Source organism: Chrysemys picta, chromosome 12 (genome assembly GCF_011386835.1).
Source record: "Chrysemys picta bellii isolate R12L10 chromosome 12, ASM1138683v2, whole genome shotgun sequence".
Classification (NCBI taxonomy): domain Eukaryota; kingdom Metazoa; phylum Chordata; order Testudines; family Emydidae; genus Chrysemys; species Chrysemys picta.
Genome location: NC_088802.1, coordinates 55,226,307 through 55,248,757, shown reverse-complemented (window position 1 = coordinate 55,248,757; position 22,451 = coordinate 55,226,307). Strand labels below are relative to the sequence as shown.

Sequence of the window (22,451 nt, the reverse complement as noted above, 5' to 3'; positions counted from 1 at the left end):
AGCCCTTCACAACCTCACGGATTAATTTCCCTTCATTTGCTCTGACGGGATTTGTATTGTCACCCATGCCGGGGCGGGGAGAGGGGGAGCGGCCAAGCGGAGAGAGGATGGGGAACAAACCCCACACACAACGTGGAGCGTCACCGATCGCCACTGCAATCCGGAAGCCAACCGCCACGGGAAAGCAGCCTGCTGCACTGCAGTGCTCCAAGAGCACCGTTCCCGGGGCTGTCCCAGCCCTGCTGCCGGACGCTAGCGTAGAAAACAGCCAGCCTTTGCCACAGCCCTGCCTGATGCTGGGGAGGGGAGATGACGCACCACCTACAGCCACCTCCCCCGTGATCACCAGCTCTCTTGATGCAGGTGTGGGGGGCACAATAAGCCATTTTACAGCCCCCTGTGAATTCCAGCTCTCTTGATGCAGGGGAGGGGGGTACAACGAGCCATCTTACAGCCCCTCCCTGTCATCCCCCCGCTCCCTCCCCGCCCCCCCGATCTCCAGCTCTCTGGGCAGACCTGATCCAGTTGTACTGCCTGAAGCTCACTTGCGAAGCCTAAACCTCTCCCCACGTGGCTCGTTCTGGGTTAGCGGATACTGCGCGTTGCGAGCAGGTCTGCCCAGCATAGCCGGCTCTGTGGGTGGAGGAGGCCCCACAGGAGGCTACGGGAGAAGGCACCAACTAACCGCCCGGCAGGGCGACCAGAATGCAAACTGCACCCCCCAGAGCTCCCCTTGGTATTTCAGAGACTCCCATTTCCCTGCCCTGACACAGCCACTCAGGGCCTTACTCACGCTCCGGGGCTCTGGAGGGCTGCGACTGGTGAAAGGTGGCTTGTCTGCGGCTTGGCTTTTCACACTTTACAGGAGTGTCACATTTCTCTCTCTGACAGCTCCCTTAACCTCAGGGTCCCCAAGCAGCTTCCTCCCGGGGTAACTCCGTTCTGCCTGTCTGCAGTCCCCCCTGCTGCCTCGGTCCCAGCACCGCTTTCGCTTCCTGGCCTGAAAGTATCCACAGCATTGCAAGTACAGCTGTTAAACTGCTGCCATGTTCTGCTCCAGAGGGGGCTGCATTTCAGTGGTGGGTAAAGCATGCCAGGTGCATAGCCGGCGTAACAATGTAAGCATGCAAGCCACCTTGGGGTCCCATGGGATAAAAAGTGCTCTGAACAACACTGTCACAATCCCGCTCTGCCGGTCATGGTTCTAGCAGGGCTTACGGTCACAGGGCTCCGTCCACCTCCTTGCACACACGCCAGGCCACGACTCATGCTGTGAGCACTGGTGCAATAAATGCTGTGCAACGGCCTGCAGAGAGTGCACTCTCATGTGTCCTATTAAGATCAGGTGGTGTTTCTGCTGGAGTCTTTTTCGAAGGAGGGGGCTGGTCCAGTTTCCACCTTTCCCTGAGAAAGCAGCAGTTTTATAGACAGTCCCTGAGCTCCCCACCCACCTGCACACACTCAGCCTGTGACAATGTAAAGGCAGAAAATAAACCTCTCTCCAATGGCACTAATAGAGTCATAGTCATCTAGTCTGACCTGCTGAGAAACCCAGGCCAGACACCTTCACCCCGTCAATCCTGCTTCCAGCCAGTCACGTCTGCTTGGGCCACAGCACGCCCTTGGGAAGATATTCAGTTCTTGACTTAAAAAGACGGCCAGTGCTGAAAACTCCCCCCATCTCCTTTGGTAAACTGGTCCAGGGGGCCAGTCCCCCTCACTGCTCGATACTGTACCTCGTGTCAGTACCTCGTGCCCCTGGCAGCCCTCAGAATTCACCCCTCGCTACAGAAACACTGGTGCTAGGACTGGAGACCACACAGGCCCTGCTGCAAAACGCACACGGAAGGCAAAAGGGGCATCAAACCACAGCAGCTTCCGGAACCTGCCGCGCATCCTCCCAGAGCCATTTCAAGCCACCCCAGGTCCGACTGATGTTTTATTAGCATTGCAACATTTCACCTTCCCTCACTCTCACTGAGAACACAGGGCAACCCAACGTGGCTATTTATGGAGCTTCAAGGTAGGGCAGATGTCAGGCTTTAAGCTGCTTTACTCAACCAAGTCCCATAAGCAGCTATGGGGCCAGCACCAAGAGCCCCACTGCTTCTGGCAGACTGAATGCTGCTGGTTTCTTCCACACGTGGATGTTTGCCCCGGCCTGGAGAAGGCAAGCGAGACTGACGCTGATGCGGACGATGTGTCCAGGCCAACAGGGCACTGAACTGCCTTTGGGTCTCTCTGCAGACTCTTCAACATCCAAAGCCCAGAGCAGTTTGCGTCTTTGTCAAAATTCTTGACCAGGGGGCAGAGGTGGGTCACTGGGTCACGCCAGCCTTTCACCTCTGGAGCGCTGCGCTCTGGGCAGAGGAGGCCAACGGGGCAACTGCCCTGGTGGCTTCAGCGTAAGTGTCCCCGTCAGAGCGCACCCGCTCCCAGCCCGAGCGGGGACAGTGCGAAGTGTCCAGCCAGGAGAGGAACAGACGGATGCTGCAGGTCAGGAAGGAAACAGTGAAGTGTGTGAGGGGCCCAGGCTCAGAATCGTGGGGGGCTGCGGGTCGGGATTGAGGGGCATTAGGAAAGGGGAGTAGGAGAAGCTTGCACACCCCCTGCCCACTCGATGTCTAACCCCAGGAACAACCCCTCACTCCATGGCAAACCCGCCCTCCTGGCGGTCCCTGCAGGAGCGGCCAGAGTCCTACAGGGCTCGAGCCTGCAGGCTGCGAGCGAGCGCCAGGCTCACCCCAAGCCCAGAAGCGAAACACTTTGCAAACCCCGAGCGACCTGGCCACGGAGGAAGCCCAGATACCCCCAGTGTGGGGAGCTGGCAAGGAGCCGCTAGGCTCAGACATGAGGCATACGGCAGGGCGAAGACATGGCTTAGGCTCTGCGGGCTTGGAGCACATTAGCCATCAAGGGCAGGCCCAGTCCGTGGGCCAATTATTTGAAGTTCCAGCCCTAAGAGTTCAGCCTGAGCCCACTCAGACCGGCAGGTGCCATGGACACTGGCAGGAGTTACCCTACCCTGCTTGGCCTGGGGGCGGGCACGCGCTCTCGGCGGACAGTGGGCAAGGCCCGGAGAGCTGGGACCGACCCGCAGGCCCCACACCCTGCTCTGACTCTCCAAGATGGACGGCTGCTCATGAGGGCAACCCCCTCCATCCGAGGCAGGCCCAGGAGCTACCAGTGCCAATTCCAAACCCTCCTGCCCAGGGCACCGCTGGGAAGCAGCTCCCCAGGGCAGCCAATGGGGCGACTCGGGCCCAAACAGCAGCACCAGCAATTCACACAGGCTGTCGCTGGGGACTCAGCCTGCCTGGGAGGGCCGGGCACCTAGAACAAGCAGAACAGAGGTCCTGGCTGAGGGAGGGCATCACCCAGCCCCAGCCCCTGCTGGGCCTGACCCAGCAGAACCGTTAGCGGGCATGGGGCCCCTGGGCAGGGCCTCGTGGCTAGGGGAGGGGATCCCTGCTATCCCCCGCTCCTCAGGGCTCAGCTGAGCTTCTCAGGCTGGGCACAAGGCCTGGGTCCAAGAGAACAAGCCGTCTCCAGAAGCCGGGAACTCCTGAATCCCAGCGCCAGCCCTGACGTCAGTGGGAAGGGAGTGATGGGCTAGTCTGAGGTCTCGGCCTAGGCCAGCACCAGGAAGCACTGCCAGGCTGAGGGGCCACCCCCAGGGCTGGGAACCCAGCCCCCCCAGGGGAAGGGAGCTCTTGCCAAGAGGGTTGGGAGCCAACACCTGCTCCAGAGACATTTGCCCCCAGCCCTGCCCTGTCTAGCTCGCAAACAGAAGGGGGGGGTCATTCTGGGCATCCTGTTTTCTCCCCACCTCCCCGAAATGGGCTACACCCTCAGGACCAGCCCATGGGAGTGAGGGCCCCTTGGCCAGGCTGGGGGGCGGGAGGGGTTCTGACCCTGCTCAGTGATGGCAGATGGCAATACCCCCTCTTTCCCCATGGAGGTCACTACAGTCCCCATGGAGCTACCAAAACGAGAGAGCAGGATCAGGGCCCAAGGGTGGGTCACATGAGCGCTGGGGGGGGGATTGGGGGCTATGGGGATGGGAGGGGTGTGAGAATGACAGTAAAGCCCTGCCCCCCATCGGGTGGAAAATAGGGAGCGAAATCGTCACCCCGCTAAGCTGCCCTCTTCCCTGGATGGGGGAGTTGGCTTGAGGTTCCTTTCACCTCAAACAAAGAACACCCCCAGACCCACCCCCTGTATCTCACCCCACAGCCAAACCTCAGGCCTGGCTCAGCCAGGGGCCAAGCGCCCCGCAGACATGCACAAGGAAGTTTTAGGCTGAGATTTGCAAAGGAGCCTACGGTCACCCAACTTCCACAGAAATCCAGTAAGATCCAGGTACCGAACACCCAGCGGGTCTCTGGTAAGTCGCAGCCTTCAATCTGCTTGGTAAGGATGGCGCGGAGTCTGCCACCAAGTCTTTGCACGTCCACTGGGCTTTGGGGGAGAATGACCGGGTCTGGCTAGTGGGTTAAGGAGGTGCTGGAGGCATCTGATAACGTCTGCTGGGAATCCAAGAGGAATGTGGGCTGATATCTGAGCGCTGATCCTGCACTGGGATATCCCAAAGGGTGGAATAGATGCAGGCCGCGGTGGGGAGAGGGGGAGTTCCTGGATCCAGAGTCCACAGTACAGGAGAGCCCAATGAAGAGAAGTATTCTGATGTATATCTGCACTCAAGGGGTTAGCAGCTGCATATCTCACCTACAGCACAGAGCTGGGAGCCAAAGAGAAGTGATTTGTTCAGGGAGGACTGGAGCAGTAATACAGCCACGCAGGCTAAACTAAGGGGCCAGCACCCGCTGTGGACTGGCAGGTCCCTGACTGTCACTTTCGCACCCAATGCCCCGTCACCCCAACATCACCCCAGTGCCTCCCCCATCTGTGATGCAGTGAAACAAACGTCAACACTGCAAATGACCCGCAATTCATTCTGAGCCATCCCATTGGGGCCGCCTAGTGACCTGCCCCCACCAGCAACCTCGGCACTGTTTTTAAGTTTGAAAGTCACATGTCTCAACAGGCTTGTTCCCAAGTTTTCCTTCCTCCCCACAGTGTCTGTGGGCCATGTGAATGGTGCCAGCGTCCCCTGAAGTTAAAGCGACACCATCAACTTGAAACGTAGTTGGGTTTGGGTTTTTTTTTTAAAGGACCCAAAAGTAGCTTCAGGTTGTACCCAGCCCCTCCCCTGCCAATGTTTGTGAGTTTGCCATAACCTTCTCTTACTTTAAAGCTGTCCAGGCTCCAGCCCCAATGAAACACCCAAGAAACTGACAAGCTGGGGAAACTGCATAGCGGCCTGACCCAACCTGGTATCAAATGCACAATGCAAACAAATGGAGGGAACAGAGAACACTATTTTCCCCCTTTGATTTCTTGCATTGACAGTAATTGTAGGAGTCATTTGTAACAACAAACAAAAATGTTCAGATGCAAGGGTGCAATCAGTCGCTGTGGTGAGAAGCGCAGTATAAATCCCTAAAATAGATAGATTTTTAAATGACTTCATCCATTTAATCTCGTTTGACGAGATTAGGGTCTCAAATTGGGTGTTTGGTGTCACCAGTGATCAAACATTTTCAGTGCAAATAAAGGGTTTGCTTCGGAGCACGAATCAAACTCAACGAGTCTCCCGCAGAATAACATGCTTTTGTTTTTTAAAATCACACTCTGGGACTAGGTTATGCACAGTTACTAACAAAACGTTGTGCTGGATGCACAGAAATCTTATTTTCCAAAGGAGGATGGGGGAAAGGATCTCATTTTTAACAGGCAGAATCTGGAGCAAGGCCATCAAATCTATTCCGTGCAGTGCCTAGCAATGGAACATGCTAGTTCCAGCTATGTCAGTGTAGCCCTTTGCAATAAAATGGTTTTGCAGATGCAAATGGGTGATCTCTTTACACAAAGCCTGATGGGAAACCAACCTCATAAGCAGTTGGTTTGGTTGTGTACTTAAACCAAACGCACACACAGGCTTTTTAGCTCATTGTTTTGGTAAACATCATAATACCGGCATGTATATAGAGCGTGGTGTGCTCAGAGCTCTGTGACTCATTACTAGATCACTCTTGATTTTACAAGTCGCAAAGTCGATCTCTGCCTTCTGCAGTGCTGGGCAGGTATGCAAAGGGTTTTGAGTAACCGCTGCATGTGGAATTCAAGACATCTGGCTGCATGTGAGGTTTCCGCCAGGCCGTCAACAATGAATGACGGGGTAGATTTGCACAAACCAGCCCCAGACACAAACAAGAACACAGCCACTGCGCTGCAGTCGGGTTTGCCGTGTGCTCCTGCAGATGGAACACAACCACGGCCATAAAACGGCTGCTTACATAACATCCAGCTCCCTGAAGTGCCTGCGTGACCGACTGTCAGCATTACCCCTCATGCACTATCAAATATAAGCAGCGCATCAGCGTTTCGCTAACCGTCAATCATCTTTTCACAGATTCTATACAACGGGCTAATGCACCCGGGCCCCCGTTAGGAACAAAAGCCAGTCTGAGCGTTTCATGGGGAGCAGAGGGGCTTGATCGCTTGGGTCTCTCCTTCGTCACCACACCTTTTTCAATCACAGAAATGCCGTCCGAGGCAGCCCAGAAGCCAGGATTCCAAAACACAGCCTAGGCTGCTGAATAAAACGCAGTGCGGCCGGAAACGCGGTCTAGGACATTGTGACAAGAGCTCTTATCAGCGCCAAACACAGCGGTTTGTTCTGTCTGACAGTTCCAGGGGAGCACATAAAAGTGACATGTCGAGGCATTCAAGGCAAATTCATGTTTCTTTCATAGCCAGCTGAGTCCATCTTTCACCCGTGCGCAGCTAAGAAGTCGAGATGGCACCAACCAACAGCAGTGAATGCAAACCCCCCCCTCCCCCCGGGGCCTGCAGCCCGTTTTGACAATAAAGGTAAATGCCCGGCAAGACAACGAATGTGAAATCATGGATCTCGCACACCAGAACAAGTTGGGCCTGTTGCACGGAGATTCCATTTCTTCCTTTCAGCTGATAAAAAGCAGCGACATTCCTCGCAGCGAGAGGAGTACGGGGGAGCCAAACCAGGAACATTGTCCCTCTGTGAATCAGGGACCAAGGATCCCAATAGAGAGGGCAGCAGGGAACGCAGCTCCAGCGAAGCTTACACTGAGGTCTGGGCTCGACCACCGACGGAATAGCCATTATTACCCAGTCCCTACGGCTGAGCTCTCCCACCTCACCCCTTTAGAGCCCAAGATCCAAGCCACATGGGTTTGGCGTCATGCCATTTCCCCCTTTAGGATCAAGCAATATGAAAACCTGAGCAGACCCCTGCCAGTCCTAGCCCCAGACAGAAGGAGTGGCCCCTGGAGAAATGCTCCTTTTCCCTGGGAGCCCACATGGAGAAACACGTTTGGGATGTTTAGTTACGTCAGGTACAGATGTCCAGGGAACGTGCCCCCTCCCCAAAGGCTGCCACAGCTGAGAAATCAGGCCGGCCCTTTGCAGACATTTATTCCCTTAGGTCCCTATAAAATCACTGCAAAACAATTGCAATTTTGCAGCAGCTAAAATAAATAAAGAAATAACAACACACACACCCTCACCACCGCCCGCAGGGTCTGATAGCGCTGGTGGGGGTCAGAAGGGTTAATTCAGTGCAAAAAGAAAAAGGGGGGTTAACAGGCCGAGAGGGGGGACGGAACCAGGCTCAGTGCCCGCTACAACATGCTCCAAAGACAAACTCCACGTGCAGCTGGGGCGAAGGAATGGGAAGGGGGGAAGGGAGCTGCAGGGCTGGGGGGAAGGGGAGCTGCAGGGCTGGGGCTGGGAAGGGGAGCCGCAGGGCTGGGGGGACGGGAGAAGAGGAGCCGCAGGGCTGGGGGGGGGGAAACGGGAGGAAGAGGAGCCGCAGGGCTGGGGGGGACGGGGGAGAACCGCAGGGGGGGGGACGGGAGGGGAGACGGGGAACCGCTGGGCGAGGGGGGAAGAGGGCACGGGGGTAAAGGGGGGAACTGCAGGGGGGACGGACGGGAGGGGAGACGGGGAACCGCAGGGCAGGGGGGGAAGGGGACATGGGGGGGGACCGCAGGGTGGGGGGGAAGGGGGCACGGGGGGGAACCGCAGGGGGGGGGGCGGGAGGGGAGACGGGGAACTGCAGGGCGGGGGGGATGGGAGGGGAGACGGGGAACCGCAGGGCGAGGGGGGAAGAGGGCACAGGGGGGGGAACCGCAGGGTGGGGGGAGGACGGGAGGGGAGACAGGGAACCGCAGGGCGAGGGGGGACGGGAGGGGAGACGGGGAACCGCAGGGCGAGGGGGGAAGAGGGCATGGGGGGGAACCGCAGGGCGAGGGGGGACAGGAGGGGAGACGGGGAACCGCAGGGCGGGGGGGGAAGGGGACATGGGGGGGAACCGCAGGGCGGGGGGGAGGGGGCACGGGGGGGGCGGGAGGGGAGACGGGGAACCGCAGGGCGAGGGGGGAAGAGGGCACGGGGGGGGAACCGCAGGGCGAGGGGGGACGGGAGGGGAGACGGGGAACCGCAGGGCGGGGGGGGAAGGGGACATGGGGGGGAACCGCAGGGCGGGGGGGGAAGGGGACATGGGGGGGGACCGCAGGGCGGGGGGGGAAGGGGGCACGGGGGGGGGCACCGCAGGGCGGGGGGGACGGGAGGGGAGACGGGGAACCGCAGGACGAGGGGGGAAGGGGGCACAGGGGGCACCGCAGGGCGGGGGGAGGCGCGGGGCTCGCCCCCCGCCGCCGCCGCACTTACCGGGGTCGAGGGGCGAGCTGAAGGCCGAGCTGGGGTGCAGGAGCGCGGGCGACATGACAAGAGCGAGGCGCGGCGCGGCCATGCCCGGCAAGCGGGGGGCGGGGGGCTCAGCGGCGGGGGCCGAGCGGGGCCCGCATCCCCCGGGGGGCCCGCACCGCACCGCCCCGCACCGCCCCGGGGCGCGCCAGCGGCTCAGCCCCGCCGGCCGGGCTCCGGTGCCCGCCCCGGCCGGGTGCGGGGGCGCCGCGGGGTCAGCGGGCGGCGGCGGGGAGCCGGGGCGGGCGCGGGGCGGCGGGGGGCCGGGGGGGGCCGCGGCGCGGGGCGAGGAGCTGTTCCGGTGCTGACCCTGGGCGCGGCGGCGGCGGCGGCGGCTTCGCCATCTTGCTCCGGCTCCCCCCGGCGGCTCTGCAGTGAGCGGGGGGGGGGGCAGGTAGATGGGGGGGGCTTGGCCAGGCTGCTGCCCCCGAGCTCATCCTCCCCCCCCGGCTCGGGCTCCGCTGAGCAGCTGGGGGGGGGAGCTAGTGCAGGGGTGGAGAGGGGGGGCTAGTGCAGGGGGGGGGCTAGCGCAGGGGTGGAGATGGGGGGTAGCGCAGGAGGGGGGGCTAGTGCAGGGGTGGAGATGGGGGGCTAGTGCAGGAGAGGGGGGGCTAGTGCAGGAGGGGGGGCTAGTGCAGGAGAGGGGGGGCTAGCGCAGAGGGTGGGGGCTGGGGGCCAATGCAGGGAAGGGGGGAGGGATGCAGTAAACTGACTCGGGCTCTGCATGAAAAAAAAAATATATTATTTGTTTTAAACTCGGGAATCAAATCACAAGTGGGGCCATTTGTCCTGCAGACGTGCACAGACCCACCCCCACCCTACTCACACTCAGGGGCTCATTTGTTAGGGAGCAGTTCCCCACCCCGCATTGGTTTACTCCACCCCCCCCCCGACTTTTCATAGGTCTATATGCTCCACTCCCCCCCCCCCCCCCGCCCCACGTTGCAGGATATCATCACATATAATGCTCATAGGCTGACACCGCTTTGCCCCCAACATTTTTTTCTGAAATGATTCCCCGGCTGGCACCCGCTCTCCCCCAGCGCTCTCTCACACGTGCAGCCCCCACCCCCACCCCGCGCTTGGGGCAGCGCCAGCACACCCCACTAGCTGAGCCCTGGGGCCACGTCTCACCCAGGCGTTGCACTCGAGATCTCTTTGTGCACCAGAACGATCCAGCATCTGGGCTCCCCGGCTGTGTCCACCCCAAGAGACTGACGAGCCCCGATCTCATGTTATTTCAACCCCAGAACCCCTAGCTACAAACAGAGATGAACAGAACAAACACAGACACGGGCGCCTGCCTGGAGCCCGGGGGCTTTGGCTACAATGGGAGCCGGATCCCACCAGAGCCCGACTGGCAGCTGTCCCAGCGCAGCCCTGGTTCGGCGCTGGAGGCATCTCCCGCAGGAGAGCGTCTCGTCTGGCAGGGCTGCGTGGCTGCAGCGGACCCAGACTTGGCCTTGGTGCACAGAGCATTCAGCTCAGCTGTCCCAGTGCTGTTTGGATTCCTCACGGGACATTTGTGCCTTTCCACTGGTTTGAAAACAGAGGAATCGAGAGTCCTGGCTTCTGTTCCTAGCCCTGCCGCTGACTTGCTGTGTGACCTTGGGGAAGTCACGTCACCTTCACCCGTGCCTCGGTTTCCCTGTCTACGCTGGGGGATGATCTTTAGCTGCGTCACAAAGGCAGAGCAGGGAGAGCACATGAAGTTCTTTTTATTGGTGTCCAAAGTGCTTGGAGAGCATCGTACTAAAAGATGACGAGAGCGTTCGGAGTCATTTGAAAGCGGCCGCTTCCACGCTCAGCAAAGCTGCTCTCGCTGAACAGAGATGGGATTCACGGCGTCACCAGGAGGCAAGATGGCTCCCAGCTCAGCAAAGTGCCACCCAGCTGGCCAGGCAGGAGCTAGTGGTGCAGGGGAATGATCTGAGGACCCAGCATCCCCTGGGGACGCGGCCGAAAGGCTCTCATCTCACGAGGGCAGCCAGAGGGGCTCCCCCCGCTTTCTAGGCCACGGGCGTGACCTAACCGAAGAGGCAGCCCTATTTTCCCAAGCAATGGTGTTGCAACAAGCCCAGGGGGAGGCTGTGCCTGGCTAGAGGTGCACCTTCCCCCTCCCTGCCTCCTGGACATTTACTGAGACAGCTGAAGGTCTAGGAGGAAACCTCCCTTGATCGGCATATGATTTAATGTTCCCCAGGTCCTGGTGACCCACTAGCTGCTCCCCTGGTGCCCAGGCTCGCTAGGTCTCACATGCCCAGTGTGACGAAGTGGAACTGTTCTTAATGTTTCTCTGAATACTGTGTGGGTGCCTCAGTTTCTGACCAACACTCTGTCGCCTAGCAACTAATGGCCAGGCCCTTCCCCCCTGCAAGGGGATGCTAAAGGTGTGGGAGACCAAAGAGGTCAGATGACCTCCTGGCCCGGGAAAGGAACTCAGCAGAGGAGATGGAGCTGGATGGAAAGTGAGGGCAGACAGGGGTGTCTGGCTCGCCGGACCCCAGAATGGACCCGGCAGAGGGATCCGGTTCGCTGGACCTACAAGCTCTGTTTTAGACCGTGTTCCCGTCATCTAATAAACCTCTGTTTTACTGGCTGGCTGAGAGTCACGTCTGACTGCGAAGTGGGGGTGCAGGACCCTCTGGCTTCCCCAGGACCCCGCTGGGGCGGACTCGCTGTGGGAAGCGCACGGAGGGGCATATGCTGAATGCTCCAAGGTCAGACCCAGGAAGGTGAAGCCGTGTGAGCTTCTTGCCCTGAAGACAGTCTGCTCCATGGAAGAGGAGGCTCCCCAAAGTCCTGCCTGGCTTTGTGGGGAGCAGTTCCAGAGCATTGCCCGGGGACTCCCTGACACCGTTTGCCCCAACATCACGACTGGAAGCCTGCGTCGGAGGAGGGTAGGTTAGCATGGCTACACAGTGCTAGCGGCATGCTGGGAGGTTGAGCTTTTAGCACAGCAGGGAACATCCTTTCCTGCACTTTTAATATTGAAAGCCAAATTTACGTGCACCGTTAATTGATTAGAAGACCTGAGCTTGCAAAGAACACTGCGCGGCAGCTGTCGCGCGGCCACAAATAGATCCCGGCTTGGAGAAATTAAAGTCTTCTTGCAAAGAAATGTTCTCCAAGAAGGCAGCCGCATCATTTAGAGCTAATTTGCTTTCTCCCTGGGACTGGAGATTACATTGCTTTGTACCCAGCTCTGCTCAGCACAATTCCCCCTTGTAACCAGCATGGAGGATTGTGAGAGTGGTTGCACAGCACACAGGCTGAACAAGAGCACAGAGCACAACGCACATCGAAAGAATATTCCTCCGAAGCGGAAAGGAGTCGGGGGGGGGGGGTTAGTAAAATTCACCCTGGTTTCCAAGCAGGGCCCCAGCCAGGAGAGCTGCCGTTGGAATCGCAGTCACGTCGTTACAGACAGAGAAAAAGCTGTTGGTTTCTCACTCACTTGCAGAGTTTGTGCTCATGGAGCCACGTTTTCTAAGAGCCGCTAACCCCCCTGGAGACGTTTGCATGCACAAATCAACAGCAGCTGCACATGCAAATGCAGGGGAGTTTGCACCTGCTGACAGGTGAGGCTGCAACGCCGTGGGTGTGTGCCAGGCAGGTGCCCTTTGACTCGGGTTCAGGATGTGCAGTGGTGACACATTGCTTGAATACCCAGCGACGGGTTTCCCCCCACAATTCTCAAAGATCAGGCTTGAGCGTAACTGGGCTAAATCCGGAGCAGTTCACAGCGACGCTGAAGGCACCGTTATCCTGTGGTGTGCACTTGCACGGTGCTTTACAAACCGGAATGCAACCGGTCCCTGCCCCCAAAAGTGCACACAGTTGTGATGCAGGCATTTTCTCTCGCCCCCTCCCCCGAGCCTGCCTCACTCCTACACATTATACATGCCAGACTGTGCGCTCCTCTTTATACATATGCATGCACGCCAGGAAGGTAGGAGTATTACTATGCCTGTTTTTCAGGCGGGGAAACTGAGGCCAGAGAGGAAGTGCAATTTGACCGAGGTTACACAGTGAGTCAATGATGGCTCGCGGGCCGGCTTAAAACGGCTCGTGGGCCGTAGTTTGCCCATCCCTGTGCATGAGCTTCTGCAACGTCGGCCCTCCCCGGTCACCTATGTGCGGGGGGCTTTGCTTGCTCCTGGAGAGAGGGAGGGTTTTCAGGACTAGACATCTGTTCTGGAGACTCCCCCTCCTGCCGCTCTATGGCCAGCGTCCTGCCCCCTCCGCAGGTGCTCAGATGCCAGCTGCTAATGAGGCTCTGCTAATGCTAAGCTATGCCAAGATAATCCGAGCCGCTTGCTGCCAGCGTCTTGAAAGGGCCCAGGAGGGCTGCAGTGGCCGACAGGTGCAGCACTCCCTAAATAGCAAGCCCAAGCGTGTGCCTATAAAACCCGGGGACACGCCTAGCGCCCCAGGAGAACTTGCTGAGGGCTGTTCAGGAAGGAGCCTGCCACGAAGCCTGCACCAGGTAAGTGCCAGCCGGAGACCCAGAGGAGAAGGAAGCTGGTGAAGAACGAGGCATCAGCTGTAAACCCTGCATGGAAAACAGGGAGAGGTCAGATTGGAAAGAGCCCCCGGCTCTCCCTGGGAATGACCTGGCCAGCCCCAGGGGGAGATGGAGGAGGGAGGTGATGATGAAGGCGCCCGCCAGTCACACAGGGCCTGAGTGCATTGAGCAAGGCACCCGCTGCCCACAAAGTCTGGGCATGACTCTCCCGGCTCTGTCCCCGCAAGGGGCCGGGTGCTCCACGGTCACTGGGAGCTGGGCGGCTGTTCCTGGTTTAGGGGCACAGCCACCGTCAGGGAGAAGGCTGCAGAGCGCACAGCTGCAGGGTTAGTCCTTGAGCCCAGTGGGAAGGACACGTCTCTGATGTGAACGCAGGACTTTAGGGGCAGCTCTCTGGTGGGCGTCAGAGGCCGTCCAGCCCAGGGGAGGCCAGGTATCTGGGGCGATGGGCCCATGGGACACGCAGGGGCCAGCCTGCAGCCTGGCTGGTTAGAGTCACCCTGTGAGCGTGCTGCCAGGGACTGGGGGACGGACGGGGAGAGCCCAGGCGGGCATTGGCTGAGCTCTTGGGTCTGGTACAGTTCGGGGGAGCTGCCGAGTGGGGATTTTGTTTTGGACTGTTAAAGTTAAAAGTCTAAGGGTCCCCAAGCCGAGGACAGGGGATCACCCCCCCAACCCCCTCGCTGTGACTGGAATGCTAAGTAAATACAACACAGGAGTCCCCAGAGGAAGAGAAGGTGAATGCAACAGCCCTTGGGGTCCCAGTGGGCCACGGGCCTCGTGCCGGGGGAGAGGGAATACAGCCTGGGCAGCACAAGGATGCAGGGCTCGTGCCGGACCCTGGCCTGGGCCCTTCCCCTGGGTCCCCCTGGCACTCGTGCTGGGTCAGCAGTGACGTCTGGGCTCAGCAAGGCCAAGATTTCGCTCCCCCTTTCAAATGTCAGTCCATCCCCGCGCTGGGGCGCCTGGCCACTTGGCACACCAGGAGCTCGCTGAGGGCCAGGGCCAGCAGCACAGCCAAGGGGCCGGAGCCAGCGGGGCGGGCCCCTGCCAGTCATAAATAGTTGCCGGCTGCACTGGCCCCACGAACCGGAGAGTCCGCTGGGAAAGCTGAACTATTTCGTCTCAGTGTAACTCTAGAGCGGAGTCGCATCACAAGATGCTGCCCTGTGAATAGAAGAGTCCCAGAGAGGCTGGCGCCTTCTTCAAAACAACATGCGACCCCCCCAGAAATAAATACACGAGCTGCCCTGGGGAAGGAGGGGGGCTTGAGGTTCTGCCCTTTGAGCAGGATTCCTGGCAGGGCGGGGGCGATAGAGGGTTTCCAGGGTCCCTGTTGGGGTCTGTCGCTGCAGCTGGTGCCAGTCCCCATAGCAAGGACACGGTGTGGAGGGCACAGAGAAGAGCTCATGGAGGGACCCCATCAACAACCAACATCATAACCCCAGTGGGAGACATCGTACCCGCCCAGGAGAGGCAGGGCGGATGCCCGCTGCCCTCCTATGGGCTGGCACTGGGGTAAGTCAGCCCAGACTTTGACCCAGCTGGTCTGGGGGTTTCTGCCGGGAGCCAGGACGCCTGGGTTCTACTCACAGCTCACATTGTAGGCGAGGCACCGTCCCCCTCTGGCCCCCGTTTGCTCAGCTGTAACAGGTCTAGAAATCCCAGCGCGAGGCCGAGAGGTGCCATGAACTAATGCCCACAGAGTGCGCCGAGACCCATGCTGGACGGGGCTGCAGCGGGCGAAGGGAAACACCAGAGCCAAGAAAATGGCTCCTTGGTGGGAAGGGGGCAGTTTGACTGTCCCTCTGGTCCCTGTGCCGAGAGCAAACTGGGCAGGGGGCCTGTGTGGGGTATCGCGCTCCTGGGGAAAGCGGTGCAGGGGCCCTGGTGAGCTGGCTGAGGGGGCGCCCGACCGTGTCGACTTGCCGTGAAAGGTCACAAGTAAAAGGAACCCTCCCAACGTGCCAGGAGAACTCAGTCCGTCTGACCAGCTCAGCAGGGACACAAGCTTCTAAACTAGCCCGGGCAGAACAAGAAAAATCCCCCCTCCCTGCCCTCATTCTGGCCCAGGCCCTGACGGCATGTGCTGCAGATCCCCCCAGGAGGCACTGAGAGTGCCTGGAGGTGTGAGTGTGCCAGAGTCACGCTATCAGTGTGCAAAACTGCATAGTGCCAGAGGGTTCCCAGCTCTGCACCAGGCCAACAACAGAGGGGTGTGGAGTTTGGCTGGGATCCCAGGGGTGGGAAACAGCCTGGTAAATCATGGAACATGCCCCTCCCCCCCCGTCATCCAGACCCTCTTTGTTCCACCTGGGAGGAGTCAGAGATTCTCAGTGTGACGGGTTGGGACACGGAAACCCCCTTGGGAACTGCCACCTGATGTGATGAGACTACCTCTGAGCCCGTTTTCCCTGGCAGCTTGGGACTTCAGTACCGCACCTGGCTGTGACAGACACACTAGCCTGCTACAAACACAGACCCAGGTCTGAACCACGTCCCCCAAAAGCTGCAGGCTTCACTGAAAACAGCTTAAGAAGTGCTCCTGTCTCCAGCACCGATACCCAGTTCCCAGTGGGATCCAAACCCCAAATAAATTGTTTCCTCTCTATAACACGGATAGAGAGAGATGCACAGCTGTTTACTGCCCCAGGTATTAATACTTGCTCTGGGTTAATTAATAAGTAAAAAGTGATTTTATTAAATATAAAAAGTAGGATTTAAGTGGTTCCAAGTAATAACAGACAGAACAAAGTAAATGACCAGGAAAAATAAAACAAAACACGCAAGTCTAAGCCTAATACAGTAGGAAACTAAATGCAGGTAAATCTCACCCTCAGAGATGTTCCAATAAGCTTCTTTTACAGACTAGACTCCTTCTCAGTCTGGGTCCAGCAATCACTCGCATCCCCTTAGTTACTGGCCTTTGTTCCAGTTTCTTTTAGGCATCTCTTTGGGGTGGAGTAGAGGTTACCTTTTGAGCCAGCTGAAGACAAAATGGAGGGGTTTCCAGGGGCTTATATAGTCTTTTTCCTGTGGGTAGAAACCTCTCTCCTCTCCTGTGTAAAATCTCCTCAACAAGATGGAGTTTTGCAGTCACATGTCTATGAATGATTCAGCTTTTTGCAGGCGTTCCCAGGAAAGCTCCCACGTGGACTGGCGTCTCCCAAGGTCCATTGTTAGCCACGTACTCCCAATTACATGAATAACCCCTTCATACTATGTTGACAATTCTGCCTTAGGTGCTTCCTACGGCAAACACTCTAAATACAAGCCCAGAGCCAACGCTCGTAACTTCCCATATAAAAATGACACCTGCATACGAATAGGATGACTACATTCAGCAGAACATAACCTTTGCAAAGCTATGGCGTATCTAGCCTAAAACATGTTCCAGTTGTGTCACATTTACACTCATAAGCATATTTCTATAAAGCATTATGGGGTGCAACATCACACTCAGCACAAACGCCCCCTGCACCCAGCACAGCTGAGCTCAGCTAGGAGACGCCTGGCCTGCGCCCAGCCCTGTGGCGGATTCACCAGCGGCCGAGGCCCCCCTGTACCCGCATTTAACAGTGACAAAGGGGGAGTCAGTGCCAGCGCCCTGGGAGGTTTTACCTGTGGGACTCCCGGTGACTGTCACGGGGAAACCCTGCATCCAAAAGCAGGGAGCATGGGGGCTGAGTTAGAGCTGCGGCTGGGAGCCCTGACAGAGCCCACCCCTGCACGGCTGTTGCCATGGGCTGGTTTAGCTGGCAGGCACAGCCACCGGGCACCTCCTTAGATGCCCACTGCTTCTCCAGGAGGCGTCGGTGCCCATGCACCAGTCCCCTCCGAGTGCCGGTCTCCAGGATGATCTTGCCGTGCCGGGTTGGGGGTGCGAGGACAATGGACCTGGGGAAGGATGTGCCACCTCCACGCACAGGTCAGGGGAAGGACTCAGAGAGCTTGAATGCTCCCTCCTGTGCTGAGACAGAGCCGCTCTCAGGGGCAAGAGCGCTACAGAGGCAGGGCTGCCCTTGGCCTGCCTGCAATGGAGAGCAGCTGGGGCTAGGGGCATGGAACACCAACCACCTGGCTTCTGGCTAGCCCCCGTGCAGCAGGCCTGGGCCTGGCTCCTGGCAGGGTCTCAGCAGGTGTTTGTCCACCTGCCCTGGCTTGGAAGGGCAGAGAGGAGCTCTGCTGGGAGAGGCGCTGGATGGCTCACGGTGCATTGACAGAGCTACGCAGCGGCTCGACGTGGGGCAGCAGAGCTGCGTGGTGCGGCCTGGCAGGTCTCAGCGCCACGCGCGCCAGCGAGCTGTCAGCCCCGGACACAGGCAGTGCTGGAGCGTCTTCCCTGAGGGGGCAAGCTGTTCCCTCATGGGGTGGGCCCTGCTCAGCCCAAGGCAAGTAGCCACAGAGGGTTGAGGCTCAGTGAGGAGGCGCCGCGGGTGCAGATTCGGTGCCCTGCATACATGGGGGGGCTGGGCCCCGGGGTGCTCAGCCTGGTGTATTTCTCCAGCGCTAAACCCTCTACCAGCCCTCTGCAGACCAACAAGCAGCGGGGGGAGGAGGGGCAGGTCCAGTCCAGTGTCCCCAGGAGTTTAACCTGCGGCCTCCACTAGCCCCTGGCTCCCCGGTGCTGGAGAATGGGCGAGAGCGGGTTACGTGGCCTCCCCGAAGGGGAGCACTGGAGAACATCCCCATCCACACACACAACACCTGCGTCCTCCCGTGGACACGCAGCCCCCGGGCTCTCGGCTCAGCTCTCCCCTTTCCTCGCCAGGGGACAGGATGGAGGAGAATTTTTCCTGCCAAGTCAAGAAGATGGCGCTGGCCTTGGGAACGTCTCTGACGGACAAGGATATTGACCTGCTGCCCTCGGAGATGAGACATCATGGTACGGAGGGGCCGGGCCCTACCCGCCCTGGGCTTGAGGCTGGCTCCGACCCGGGCCCCGGGTGCACTGCGGGGGGAGGCTCATGCAGATGCAGTCCCGGTTCTGGGAGGGGCCGGGGTTTGTCCCCCAGCTCTCCTTTTTCGGCCAGTGAATTCAAAGGCGTTAAAGGGGCTCAGCTGGCCCCCGGGGAGGCCAGCCCAGACTGCAGGGCTGGAAACCAGCAGCAATGAGCCCGGGCCTTGCGGCCCCTTCTTGGAAGGGCAGCGGCTGGTTTGTCTCCTGCTGCGATGGGCAGGTGCCCACTCACCCCCCCCGCCCGCTTCCTGATGGGTGGGCCCCCTGCCCCTCTCTGCCCACAGCTGCCTTCAACTACAGCAAGTTCTTCGAGTACATGCAGAAGTTCCAGACGTCGAGTGAGCAGCAGGAGCAGTTGCGCAAAGCTTTCCAGCTCCTGGACAAGGACAACAGCGGCTTCATCGAGTGGAACGAGATCAAGTAACGGCCAGAGGCTTGTACCCTCCCTCCCCCTGTCCATCCTCCCCACAGGGCACACACCTGCCCCCCCCGTGGTGCCCCACCTTGCCAGGGGAGCGCTGGGGGAGCTAGTGCCGCATTATTGGGCTGGCTGGCGAGAGGCCTGCGCTCCCCAGGGCTAAGCGCTGCCACGGTGCCCCCGGCTCTGGGGTGGGATCCAGGCTGCAGCAGGCCCGGGAGCGGCTCTGGGTTCTGGCCCTGTCTCCTCTCAGCCCATGTTCCCAAGGTCCGTGGGCATCCATCAGCTCTCAGCCCAACAAGCCCCTCCCCAGACAATCGAACACCACCCTGGGGCACCATGGGCCGAGTCTGGCCCGTCCCCTCAAAGCCCACCCGCCGCTCTGCCCCGCCTGGCACCGTGAAACCCTCCTTGTCCCAGGCCAGCTGAGGTCCCAGCCGCCTCCTGATGTACCCGCAGGTACATCCTTTCCACCGTGCCCAGCACCATGCCTGCAACGCCCTTGTCAGACGAGGAGGCTGAAGCTATAATCCAAGCGGCTGATGCAGATGGGGATGGGAGGATTGATTTCCAAGGTAGGGGGCAGGCTGGCGGCCGGGGAGTCCATAGCACTTGCCCCTGGGGGATCCAAGCTCTGCGAACCCTGTCGCCACTTTGGCTGGAACATGGGACCCCTTTGGAGCTGCCCTTTGCAGCATGGGGTGTGTGTGTGTGTGTGTGTGTGTCAACCTTCAGTGGAGACTCCGCTCCCCGCAGCGGCCTCCCGGGGCTGCCTGGAAGGCGCAGGAAGCCAGCTGCAGCGTTCGGTCTCCTACTGCCCATCTCCCCGGCCTCGAAGCACGGCTCGCCCCGAAACACACGGCAGCCTGGCCCAGCACCCACGGCTCCTCTCCCCCGTCTCCCTGCAGAGTTCTCCGACCTGGTCACAAAGGAGAAGATCCCCAAGAAGAAGTAAGGCAGGAGGCAGAGGAGAAGGAGCGCCCCACTTCCTGGCACCAGGCTGCCTGCTTTGGGGGCAGCCCCCCGCGGAGGCCACCGCCGGCCGCCCATGCAGCACTGTGCTTGTCCTGTGTGTTCTGTCGCCTAGAGCCCAGTTTGGAGGGGAAGGGGCTGCCACACCTGGCCTGGCGGGGAGGGGAGAGCAGGGGTGGGTACCCAGCTGCATACCAGGGCCCAGAGCGGTAGGAGGCAGTTCTGGGCCAGGGAAGGAGGGAGGGAGGGAGGGCTTGAGAAATAACAACCGCCCCACTGCAGCTTAACCTCCCCAACACACGACCAGCAGCAGGTGCATTCGAGATGGTGCCGCTCTCCCTCCGGCCTCCCACCCCGACAGAGCGTCAGGGCCAGCCAGACCGGGACTGGAGCAGAAAGACTGAAGAAAAAACAGACCCAACCTGGCTCCAAGCCTTGGGCCTCCTGCATCCATTCCCTTCCCCCGGCTCCTCCCCTCCCGCTCAGACTGGGCCCAGCTCAGCACGGTCCCGAGAGCCCTGCCTGTGCCGGCTGGCTGCTCTCTGCCCAGAGAAGGGCGAGTTCACCACTGGCACAGCCAATGGGGCCTCCTACCACGGGCAGCAGCTGCACTAGCGCGAGGAGGGTGGGGGTGTGGGGTGGAGAAAGTTCCTATTTGCAGCCGCTGTCCTTGTGCCGTGTCCTGCGTTGCACCCGCCCCTGTCCCTGCCCCACCGTGCCTTGCATTGCAGCCCTGGTGCCGCTCGCATCCATCGGGTCCGTTTCCTGCCCAGAATAAAGACTCTCTTGTGACCCTTTCTGCAGCCAAGCCCTCTGCTTTCGCCTGGCCAGCGCTGGCACAGCTAGGGGCCGGGGGAGAGAGTGCGCACCGGCCCCCGAGCCTAGCCCCTTCCCTGCACCCATGGCAGCCTCAGGCAGGAATTCCCGCTGGCCCTAAGGGCTTGGCCGGACAGAGGGCAGTTAGTGGCAGAGAGAAGCCAGGAGGCCTGGCTCCCAGCCCCTGGGGAGACCTACTCAGGATCCACAAACCCCACTGGACGGCTGAGGTGAACCCCTCTACCCCCCTCCCTAGCATGCAGCACCAGCCGTAGAGCTGGGGGTTAAAGTCCCTCTGGACACGTCCCAGGGCCTGGCACCGCTGGGCAGTGCCTGTTCTCAGAGCCCCACAAGCACAGCTCAGCACAACTGCGGCCCGTTCTGAGACGGAGCAGAAGCTGGGCCGGGAGAGGACGGACCAGAGAGGGAAGCTGAGAGCCAGGGAAGGTGCTGGTGCGATGGGGAGAGAGGAGGAAGAGGAGACCCCCCGAATGCTGCAGTGAAAGGGGTCCAGATTAATTTGCCGCACCCCTTCCCCTGACACCCCCAGCCCGGTGCGCCATACTGCACTGGGGCCAGGCCCAGGGGTGCTCAGTCCTTAAAGTGAGGCGCACGGCACAGGGCCACGCTGCCTGCACTGTGACGCTTGCTTCCCTGCTGCGACGAGTGTGCGCGGCATGAGAGCCCCGCGCTCTGCTCCAGCCGCCGGGGGAGATCCCCCCACCCCGTGCCAAGCCTGCTAACGTGTTCCAGACTCCCAGCTGATACGGCTGGGTCAGCTCATAATCTGACCCGCCCTGAGTAGACACCAGATTGAGACGCAATCTCCCCAAGCCGCAAAACCTCTGGCAGCGTCTGCCCTTCTCCCCAGAGGAGCAGTTCAGCTAATCCCCCGCTGAGAGGTCCTGTTATCCCACCTAATCCACTAAACAAGAAGCTGGTTTTCAGCCTCCTTAATTGGGGCTCTTTGGCCTAGCTTATTGTAGCTGCACTGGTCGCATGGCCTTTCTAGCCCCGTTCCTCCAGCGGGGATGGGCCCCACAGGGGCAAACAAGGAGCACGGCAGCGGGGATGTGGCCAGAGCAGGATAAGGTCCGTGTGGAGCCGCCTTGGCTGACTCTAGAGCTGTGGGCGGAGAGGACTCGCCTTCAGTTTAACTTCTCCCTGGTGCAGAACACGGGAGCGGAGCTGGGCGAGGCTGGACCCAGCAGCTCGGAGCGGGTGATCCGTCTCTGAACCAGAATTCCTGGGGCGGGGACTGGGACAGATCTGACCGATGCAACAGCTGGGGCCCCAGACACCATCGCCTGGGGGACATGGGGCAGCATCTCCAAGAACATGGCATAAGGAGCCAGGCCAGCGCTCACCAACGGGGTGCAAACCTGTCAGGCCAAAGGACACTCCCCTTCTGCTCGAGCTAAGGGAGCAGCACCGCTCGCTGGCAGCAATAGTGGGCTGTTAGCCGCCACAGCGGGCGACACCCCCCCTTTGCCATTGGGGGTACACTGCCTCGACACTGGGGTTAGGGTGAGGTAGCAGCAGGTGCAGGAGCACCCCCAGGCTGTTGTCAGCGCCAGGGCCCTCAGGCCAGACAGAACCACGGGGCAGGCAGTTCAGGGCTGCTCTCCGCCCCCGTACAACCCCATAGGCCATGACTGCAGCAGGGGACTTCGGGAAAACAGGTGAAATTCCCTGAGCTGGACCAGGCTATGGCAGAGGTGCCATTACAGCCCAGGTGTTCCTGGCTCCCAGCCCTGCTCTTACCCCACTCCACCTGTGCATGAGCAGGTCCTGGCTCCGACGGTGCTGGGCCTTGCAGAGATGCCCCCCAGAGTCCACTCTCACCCCCCGCTTCCACGCCAGCCCCGAGCCAGGAGCAGGACAAGGGCTGGTTGGTTGCACACAGCTGAGCCTGAGTTCTGTCTTTGCTCTGCTACCCAGAAAAC

General features: G+C 60.0%; 2 protein-coding genes across 3 annotated transcripts in view; one reads left to right on the top strand and one right to left on the bottom strand.

The window, feature by feature from the left end:
* Positions 1 to 9,169, bottom strand: part of AATK (apoptosis associated tyrosine kinase) — a 54,895-nt gene extending 45,726 nt beyond the window's left edge. The window contains exon 1 of one of the 2 annotated variants that reach the window (XM_065563760.1): positions 9,121 to 9,169. Coding sequence is in view for 1 of the 2 variants with exons in the window: in XM_065563758.1 (XP_065419830.1) it covers positions 8,776 to 8,857 (82 nt within the window). In the remaining variant the exon portion in view is untranslated. Of the gene's footprint in view, positions 1 to 8,775; positions 9,069 to 9,120 lie in introns of those variants that run through there. The other variant, XM_065563758.1, reaches the window with a different exon arrangement.
* Positions 9,170 to 9,843: 674 nt separating this feature from the next.
* On the top strand, positions 9,844 to 20,485 carry PVALEF (parvalbumin like EF-hand containing). The gene is made up of 5 exons (XM_065563757.1): positions 9,844 to 13,300; positions 18,111 to 18,224; positions 18,584 to 18,719; positions 19,177 to 19,292; positions 19,626 to 20,485. The coding sequence occupies exons 2-5, from the start codon at positions 18,119 to 18,121 to the stop codon at positions 19,670 to 19,672; spliced, it is 405 nt and encodes a 134-aa protein (XP_065419829.1). The 5' UTR covers positions 9,844 to 13,300; positions 18,111 to 18,118; the 3' UTR covers positions 19,673 to 20,485.
* The last annotated feature ends 1,966 nt before the right edge of the window (positions 20,486 to 22,451 follow it).